This window comes from Leuciscus leuciscus, assembly GCF_965113295.1.
Source record: "Leuciscus leuciscus genome assembly, chromosome: 3".
Lineage (NCBI taxonomy): Eukaryota > Metazoa > Chordata > Actinopteri > Cypriniformes > Leuciscidae > Leuciscus > Leuciscus leuciscus.
Genome location: NC_138727.1, coordinates 64089712 through 64100247, shown reverse-complemented (window position 1 = coordinate 64100247; position 10536 = coordinate 64089712). Strand labels below are relative to the sequence as shown.

The 10536-nt window shown below is 35.0% G+C and overlaps 1 protein-coding gene across 1 annotated transcript; it reads right to left on the bottom strand.

Annotated features, from left to right (window-relative positions):
- Positions 1–7595: 7595 nt before the first annotated feature.
- On the bottom strand, positions 7596–10006 carry LOC309495552 (GTPase IMAP family member 9-like; the record flags this gene model as incomplete). The annotated part of the gene is made up of 2 exons (XM_082165333.1): positions 7596–7604; positions 9365–10006. 2 exons carry the CDS (start codon positions 10004–10006, stop codon positions 7596–7598), a joined length of 651 nt encoding a protein of 216 aa, XP_082021459.1.
- Between the last annotated feature and the right edge of the window lie 530 nt (positions 10007–10536).

The window sequence follows — 10536 nt, the reverse complement described above, 5'->3', positions numbered from 1 at the left end:
ACAACGTTATCAAACCGTTCCCCGTTCACACGGACGTCACCGTTTTCACAGATTCGTTTTTGTAGTTTAGACGGAGATGATAAAGGTGTCGTTTTTGAAAACTTGCACTTTGAAACCCGTTTTCAAAAGTTTGCATTTTCTGACCACCAAAACGCTGTTGTCGTGTAAATGAACGGCCAAAATGCACAAAAGTCTTCCGTTTTTATCTGAAAACAGTGTCGTCTAAACAGCCCCTAAGGCACAAAGGCCTGGTTTCACAGACAGGGTTTAGATTAAGCCAGGATTAGGCAGTTTAATCATTTTTATAAACGTGCCTTAGAAGAAAAGAAAAACATTTCTGGTGTGAATCTCGATACAAAACAATTGCACTGACATATTTTAAGATAGGCCAGAGTAAGTTACTTTCAGTTAAAACAGCTCAAACTTGCATTTTAGTCTGGGACTATCTTAAGCCTTGTCTGTGAAACTGGGGGAAAGAAACTAAACATAACCGTGACAGTAACCATTTAATTGCTGGATTTTTTTATTTGATCAAGTTAAGTTGGACCAACTCAATTATATCATTGCAAATGTGTACTTTGTATGAGTTATGGCTTTACATATTTATTGGATGGGAATCCTACCCTTAAGAAGTTGAAGAAGAAGTTGTGTGTTCCCCTTCTATTAATTCCTTTAAGAACAGGTTGAATGCATTTTGCATGTCAAAAGGTGTTATGTATAATTATAAAGCTTGTCAGTAACTAATGTAATTAATTTTATGTAATTTATTTATGATTGTTAGGAAAACTTCAATTATGAAATGAATGTGTTTTTTTTTTTAATAAAATGTTAAAATGTGAAATGATATGTATATATATTTGTTTGTGTTTTTTAGAGTCTGGAATAGAGGATTGTATATCCTGTACCAGAAATCTTTTCAATAAATTTCAATAAATTAATCAAAATATGTTCATATTATTTCTGAGTGCATTAACAGTCCCAGGGAATGTATGAAATGACCTTGAATGAAATGTAAGTTACTTTGGATAAAAGTGTCTGCTAAATTGGCAATTCATTAATGCATAAATCCCAAACAGTCATAGGTCATCTAAAATAACATGATTGGCCAGCAGCCATATCACCCTGTAGCCCAAGACTGGTTGCTCACTGAAGCTAAGCAGGGCTGAGCCTGGTTAGTACCTGGATGGGAGACCTCCTGAGAAAAACCAGGTTGCTGCTGGAAGAGGTGTTAGTGAGGCCAGCAGGGGGTGCTCACCCTGTGGTCTGTGTGGGTCCTAACACCCCAGTATAGTGATGGGGACACTATACTGTCAAAGAGCACCGTCCTTCGGATGAGACGTTAAACCGAGGTCCTGACTCTCTGTGGTCATTAAAAATCCCAGGATGTCCTTCGAAAAAGAGTAGGGGTGTAACCCCGGCATCCTGGCCAAATTTGCCCCTTGGCCTCTGTCCATCATGGCCTCCTAATCATCCCCATATACTGATTGGCTTCATCACTGTCTCCTCTCCACCAGTAAGCTGGTGTGTGGTGGGCGTTCTGGCGCAATATGGCTGCCGTCGCATCATCCAAGTGGATGCTGCACATTGGTGGTGGATGAGGAGATTCCCCCTTTCATGTAAAGCGCTTTGAGTGCCGAGAAAAGCGCTATATAAATGTAATGAATTATTATTATTAATTATAATTAATTTGATGTAATTTGAATAGGATAAAGGTAATCCAAAGTGATTTTTATTTCCATTTCTTAATACCATGCACCTCTTATAGAGAATCGAAAGGTTAATATTTAGGTTACCACACATAAACTGCTTTGTTCTCTCTTATTCTTATCAAAGTCAAAGTTAAAGTTTATTTTTATAGTACTAAGTATACATCAGCTCATGAATAACATACTTTACAATGCATCATAAAACAATGATCATATAATATAAAAGAGAGAAGAAAAAATAGGCATAAAATGCTGGCGATAAATTGCAACATTTAGTGAACATTAACCCCCGGTTTCACAGAAAAGGCTATAAAGTCTATAGTCCCAGACTAAAATGCATGTTCCCAGCTAACAGACTTTTGTTATAAGAACGTTCTCCAAATATTCAGTGTTGGTTCTGGGAACGTGAAAAATGTCCAGTTTTCTTGACGTTAGAGGAACGTGTTTTAAAAGGTATAATGTTCCTCAAACGTTCTTTCAACTTAATTTTGATTTAAAATTCAACATTATTGGAACGTTGATTTCTAACATTCCAAGAACATAAAAATGTCCAGTTTCCTTAATGTTACTAGAATGTTATTTAAAGGTTAGTGTGATGTTCCTGAAACATTCTTTCAATCATCTTTCGAAAGAGTAATAAGAACACAAACTACAACTTTATTCAGACACAGCCTTAGATGAACTGAAGATAAAAGACATGAACTCTCTCAAGATCTGATTAAACAACTCCACAAACAGCATTACCAGCTTCACTTATTACTAACCAGACATGTCTGGTTTAATTACAAAGGACGCCTATTAAACAATTGCTTTCACTGAAGTTGAAAGAGGTAATGAACTCAATTAATGTACTAAAAAATCAATTGTCGAGTTCACGCGCGTGATCATAGGTATTAAACCTATGCGTGTGAACTCTGCAATCGACTACTTTGGACTTCAACCGAAAAACAGGATGTAAACAAAGGTATTTGCGCTGGCTTAAATAACATAATTTTTATACATTTCTTTCACATCTACTGCAGTCAGACTCACTCGTGTTCACTCAGAAGGAATCACTCACATTTTCTGTGCACTTGTAATGACACATCAAGGATGTTAAGAGGCTAAAAGCAGGTTTAGTACTTGCCCCATTGAAGTCAACAGGGTGCAAATTTTAAAAATAGAATAACTCGGTGTAGGCAACACCGATTTTTGTCGTTGTTCTCTGTATTGACAGCACTCCAAATGTACAAAAAAATGAGCTCAATGTTAAAATTGACCGGAGTTCTCCTTTAACTACGGCTCTTTGTACACAGCAAAAACTCCAGTTTTAAATTAACACTCCTGGGAGTGTATGAGTCCACACTCAAGAGTGGTTAAGTTAATGAGATAATTAAGTGATTAATTTAGTGATGATTGAGCATTATTGAAGACACCTGATGTTAACAAGCAGAATCACTGAAGGACAAAATCACAAATTGTAAGTTACCATTAAGGTGATGGGTGTTTGCTTTAGTTGGGCTCTAGACCATTATATGTTTACATTAGATTTTATTTGGCTGCTGTATCTGAGTTATAACTGACAGATAAGCAAAGAAAAAAAAAGTGATCTGATGGTGAAGGTTATATTATGACAATCATCATTTGAACTTGATCACTGAACTCATTAAAATCCTTCTTTCTGACTTCGATTTATGTTGTTGGTTAGTGAATCTGCATAAATGCCCAGCATTTTTGATATAATATAAAGGATTTCTTAAAAGTTGCTTAAAAAAAAAATCGTTCTTTTAGGCACACACAGATGTCGAGATTCAGTCTATGCATCTCAACAATGGTGAGGATCAGAATATTCAATTAGGAAAAGTAAATTACATAGACAATTCAGATCATAATTTATTCATACCGCAATGCATGATGGGAGCCATTAATGAGTTGTGATTGGTGGCAGCCACTGCAACATGCTTTATTATTGTCACCATTGTTGAGATTCACAGGCTGATTATTGATGTCTGTGTTTTAAATGAATTTATCTGAATGTCTTTTGATCAGAACAATGTTTATTAAATATTTTGAATTATAAGTAAAGTACTGATAATCATAGGCTGAAGAATCACTAAACTGCTGCTAACAAGTTAAACCAAACTATCTCAATAAGTTTCATTTTTCAGATCACAGCATGATTATGTCAAAACATAACCAACACTATCAGATCACACTTTTCTTTGTTCATTTAACTGTTATAAATCAATAACAGCAGACAAACAACAGTAAATATTTAAGTAAACATATAATGGTCTAGAGCCCAACTAAATCAAACACAGATCACCTTAATGGTAACTTACAATTTGAGATTTTCTCCTTTGGTGATTCTGCTTGTTAACATCAGGTGTCTTCAATAATGCTCAATCATCACTAAATTAATCACTTAATTATCTCATTAACTTTAACACTCTTGAGTGTTAATTTAACACTCATATTTTAACACTTTTCACGTGTGGACTCATATACACTTCCAGCCCCAGGAGTGTTAATTTAACACCGCTCCATCTGAAAGCAGGTGAAGGCGATTTACAAGGAATCAAGGAACCGGCTTTACTGACGAGATGCGCATAACAATATCGTGCGATATATCGCCCAGCCCTAACGCAAACGGAGAATTCGCCTCTGAAAATGATTCTTTCTAAAAACTCTGGCCAGAGTGGAGATTTTGGAGAACTTCGTTTGCACATTTGCACGTAAACTGAGAAAAAATTAGTTTTAGGCAGCCAACGTCACAGTAGGCGACATAACTTGCACCTGCGTCAAAAGTGCGTCAAAAGTGCGACCAGAAAGAGGAAGTGATTCGTTGATGTTGTTGCTATTTTCGGGACTATGATTGGCTAACGTGGGCTTGAGCTTCTCGTTACACTGCCACCTACAGGTTTGGCATGCTCTTGACGGCATATATACACGGGTTTGTGTAAACAAACACTTTTCTGAAAACTGACAAGTGTCACAAGTGTGACAAGAAAACTCGAGTGTTAAAGTTAATGAGCTAATTAAGTGATTAATTGAGTGATGATTGAGCATTATTGAAGACACCTGATGTTAACAAGCAGAATCACTGAAGGAGAAAAAAAATCTAAATCTTTAGTAACCATTATGGAGATCAGTGTTTGATTTAGTTGTGCAGTTCACCTTTAAATGGTTAATGAGTTTTGTGATTCAGGTCAAAATATGATTATGTCAAAACATAACCAACACCACCTGATCAACTTTTCTTGTTGTTCATCTGGCTGGCATAATTCAGTTACAGCAGCCAAACTAAATCTAACGTTATTAGTTTAAGGGTCAAGAGCCCAAACACTGATCACCATAATGGCAACTTAAAGTTCATTATAACACTGGAGTTTTTGCTGTGTGAGTTCATGGGTGGAATAAACATATGGCAGGACTTTTACTTTCTGAGCCCTGGACTTTCCACCTCTGATTGTATGCTCTCAGTGCTAGCAGGCTAAAGTTATCATTTCCCAGTTTACCTATTACATATTTAAAGACAGTTCGGGGCTGGTTATTGGTTATTAGTTGGCTAAGATTTGGGCCAGTTATGGCTCATGTGTGGTTCACGTCTGTAGTCCAGATCTGGGCCACTTGAGGGCCGTCATTCTTTACTGCATGCAGGCCATGGGAAACTACACTGTAAAATCAAATTAGTTAGATTACTTAAAAAAAGCATGCAAACCGATTGCCTTAAAACAAAACTAAGTGAAATAGGAATAGTATGTTGTACTGACAAAAGCTTAGTTAGTATAGTTCACTTACACAAAAGTTCTAGTAACTAAAAAATAATAATAAATAATATCACTCTATATCAGGGCTTCATGGGTCGCGAGCACAACTAAAGCAAACACTGACCACTATAATGGTGGCATGATTTTTCTGATCACTAAAAACATCAACCAATAAATTCTGTAGACGCCTGCCAGAAATAAAGTCAGTCTGGTTAGTAATAAGTGAAGCTGGTAATGCTGTTTGTGGAGTTGTTTAATCCTCCTCTGCTGAGATCTTCACAGATTTAATGTCTTCTTTTCTCTTCAGTTGATTTCATCTAAGACTGTGGCTGAAGTCAGTTGTAGTTCTTGTGTTTCTCTGTTCTTCAGTGATTCTGCTTGTTAACAGCAGGTGTTCATCACTAATGCTCAATCATCACTCAATTAATCACTTAATTATCTCATTAACTTTAACACTTTTATCACTCTTTAGATTGGGACAATATGTACTGAGCAGTGTTGATTTAACACTGGGGATTTTGCGGTGTTCCTGTAACGTTGTAGTAATCATGAAGACCTTGATTAGCTTGTTCAGGTGTGTTTGGTTAGGGTTGGAGCTAAACTCTGCAGGAAAGTGGATCTCGCAGTCCAGAGTTGTGGACCCCTTATATAGATGGTTTCCCGGACCTCTGTTGTTGCTGCAGGATTGTAATGGATTGCTCCTCCTGTGTGGTGGGATTTACATATGATTTACTTATTGCATAATCAATTAATCAGTATCTTGTTAATTATTAATTTTGTTAATTATTTAGTGTTTCCATTTTGTGCCTTGAACCGTGTACTGTATATATGCATCTGACTTGTATTGAAAACTGAAGATAGTCTAATATGGGCTGAACCATTTATTGTATCTTATTTTTCATTTTTGTGCACAGTCATTTTTTTTGTAATTTGTTGTAATTTTAAATGAAAATCTTCAGTAAAATATTTTCCAGTGAATCTTGGATTTTAAACTTTTACATTTTAAGCAGATTCCTCTTTTGTTTGTTTTTTTATTATGTGAATTGAACCTACACACCCAGAAAACACTTGTGACATACAAAATGGCGCAGGACTTATAAAGCATTCATTTGGATCAAACCATTACAGTTTAAAAAGGCATCTTCATCTTTTCTATGATACAAAGTACAAAGGTATGTGATCTTCATAATATGAACACAGATATAGATCTGTCAAACAGAAGTGCGGCTGCTCTTTACAAACAATTCCTGACATAGGACAAAGATAAACCAATGTACTGATAAGTAAATAAAGGTCTATTGTGATCTTATTTTTACAGAAAGCAGGTTATGACTTATCAGTAATCTTACATGGATCATAACCTGCTTACTTTAAAGATAAGCTCACAAACAGATAAACTCAACTTTCAGTTCCAAAAACAGATAAAACACTATTATAGCCTAATGCAATGTCTATTTTCATTTACTGCATTTTTTTTATTCTCATTTCTTTTATTTTTTGTGTACGATGTGGGGCATGTTTTTTTAACGATTAACAATTTGTTGCTCTTGGTCCTCCTACACTCAAAAAAATGCTTATTGGCTTTAATTAACTTTTTTATGTCAACAGGTTCCACGTAACTAGGTTACTTTGGTTACTAAGTTAATTACATACGGTTAATCCAATGCCGTTTAGTTGAATAAGGTTTTATCTAGTCTTAATTTTGTCCAAAACAATTATGTTAATTAAGTTCAGGTATCCTAAAATTAATATTTTTACATTCAACCAAAACAAATAATCCAGTTTTCACAGCAAAAACTCCAGTGTTAATTGAACTCTCCTGTGAGTTTATATGGCTCCAGACTCAATTAAAGTGTTGAAATATGAGTGTTAAATTAACACTCAAGAGTGTTAATGAGCTAATTAAGTGATTCATTGAGTGATGATTGAGCATTATTGAAGACACCGTTTTGTTTGACAATACTTTAAACGTCAACAAGAAGTGACGTCACCCAACATCACTTAGAGCACCTTTAAAAAATGTTTAATGTTACTAGAATGTTACCTAAAGATTAGTAACTGTTAGTTCCTGAAACATTCTTTCAATCATCTTTCGAAAGAGTAATAAGAACACAAACTACAACTTTATTCAGACACAGCCTTAGATGAACTGAAGATAAAAGACATTAACTCTCTGAAGATCTGATTAAACAACTCCACAAACAGCTTTACCAGCTTCACTTATTACTAACCAGACTGACTTTATTTCTGTCACACGTCTACAGAAGATCTTATTGAGAATTAACAGAGGTTTAGATGTTGATGTCTTATTGAAAATGTTTCATTTGAGGTCACCATCATGGAGATCAGTGTGTGCTTTAGTTGGGCTCTTGACCCTGTATTGTGAACTTGAGCAAAAGTTTTTTTTATTTTTTTTTTTTTATTTTTTTTTTTATTAGTTTGTTTGATTCTTTGATGATGGTGAAAATATAACTGTGAAACTGAGGTTTTGTTTGAATTCTGTGAAAATAATGAAAATATTACTGTGAAACTGAACTTTCTTTGTGTGATTCTGATTCATGTTTGTTTGTAACCAGTGTCTTAAAGAGCAATTCTGGGTAAAAAACATTATTTGACAAGATTAAGCTTGTCTGGTGCCCGAACTAAGTCTATCAGTTGGTTTAATTTGTGTGGTTTATATATATATATACATCTTTAATTTGCTGATTTAAATTCTATTTGGGGCCTGCCACCGTTACCACATGTCAGCCAAGAGTAAAGAAATAAACCAGAACTGGACCTTATCTGAGCCACAAAATCTGTGTATATTAAATATGGAGTCATCTCAGCCTTAATAAGCTTTTATTTAATTAGCTTCCTTAATAAGGAAAGAAGAGAACAGAAAAAGAGATGAGCAGAAACACAAGAACTACAACTGACTTCAGCCACAGTCTTAGATGAAATCAACTGAAGAGAAAAGAAGACATTAAATCTGTGAAGATCTCAGCAGAGGAGGATTAAACAACTCCACAAACAGCATTACACATTCTTAAACCGATCATTATGGTCCCATCTTTACTGCAATTATCTGTTACAAATTAAAGTTTTGACAACTTTACATGAACAATTTTGTGAATGAATTTATTATCAATTAATTTTATTTATTTATCAATCAAATGAAAACATTTCATTTCATTTTAAACATATGTTAACAATTAAAAAACAAAATGTATGATTTATATATATATACATGTGTGTATGTTTATGTGTGTGAGTGAGTTGTAATCACACTCTTCCAGTACTCAGTGTCCCATTTCGTGTGATATTTTTTTATATTATTTAAGTATTTAAGGTAAAAAATTCAACCCTGTCTAATCAGACAAATCTTTCTATTGTTTAGTGTCAGATAGTTTTACATAAAGTTTTAAACAAGTGAACCTGCTGATAATTACGACAAATCATTTAACATTGATTAAAATGATTGTGAATTAAATGTATTAAATGATTGCTGTTTTCTGTCTGTTAAATCATTTGTACCAAGTCTTCATCATGTAGTCTAATAATTTCACCCCCTGTAGTTCAATCGTAAAATAATAGCTTCACAGCACAGATACACACCTACTTTTCCTCATATGCAGAGCAAGAGCACATTGACATTTTAGTCTTTTTGACAATAAACATACACAATTTTTCTATTTTACAATATTTACAATACATATTCTTCTACAGTTTATTTTTGATCGCTACAGCAACTGCTCGTACTGTTTGTATTATTTTACAAACTACTCTTCCAACTATTACTCCAACTACCCCTGCTACTACTAGTACTAGTACTACTCCAACTAATACTTTAATTACTTCCTTTACTTGTGCTTCGGCTGCTGCTGCTGCTGATAATACTATTACAATTGCTACTACAAATGCTATTACTGCACTGCATTCCTCCAGCTTTGCCTGGGCTTGACGGGCTTCCCAGCAGTCTCCACTGCTTAGCCTTGCCTGGGCTTGACGGTACATCTCATTAGTGTAGTGCTTCCCCTCATTTTTCAGCACCATTTTATCAATCTTCAACAGCAGCTCATTGACTTGATCCTGATTCTTTCTGTCCTCATTGTTGAATGCATGATATCTGCCACCACAGCTAATTATCAAACGTCGTAGATCTGGACTGTCTTCTATGTGATCCTGCAGTGGTCTATTGCTCAGTGAATCAGCGTGAGTCAACAGGATGATGGTGTGACGAGCAGCTTCTTCTCCAAAGTTTTTCTGAATCCAGTTCACTGTGTTCATCTTTTCCTCTGTGTATCTTTCGTCCAGTCTGATGACCAGCAGGAACACATGAGGACCAGGAGCAGACATTCTCATACACTTCTTTATCTCAGCCTTCACTTCATTTTCCTTTCCTTTTGAATCTTGCAGGCCTGGAGTGTCGATTATCGATATGTTCCTTCTACCTTTTCTTGTCTCTTTTTTCTCAGATTTTTGTGTAACTGACTCTGGATTAAAATCCACTTGAAACTCATCTCTGCCCAGGATTGTGTTTCCTGTTGCACTCTTTCCAGCTCCAGTCATTCCCAACAAAACAATCCTCAGGTCTCCTGAAGTTGGAGGGAAAAATTGTTTTCAAAATAATAACATACAAACTTGTCTTTAATAAAACATTTGGTTTAGGTATATATATATATATATATTTTTTTTTGTTTGTTTTTTTTTGTAATTTTTAGCAATGGCTTTGTTTATTAATAAATACAACAATTTTGTTGTTAGGTGATCACATTTTGTTAGAAAGTCCGGAATAAGATACATTTTCTTCTTGATTAACTGCATCAGATTAATCAGGTGAGTTTTACTGACCTTTAATTGGTGGTGCCATTTCTGTAGAAATCCTCTTTTTCGGTTTCAGATGCTCAACGATCACTTACATCTGCAGTGCTCACTGCTCTCTATTTCTCTTTCTTGATCTGGATGAATGACAAAAGAAAGGACTGACTGGGAGTGCTCAGGTTAACGCCCCTTATTTAAATAATCATATAATCACATGACTACAGCTGCAAATGTGTTTCGATTTAGCATTTCAGAGATGCTTGTCATATTTAATATTA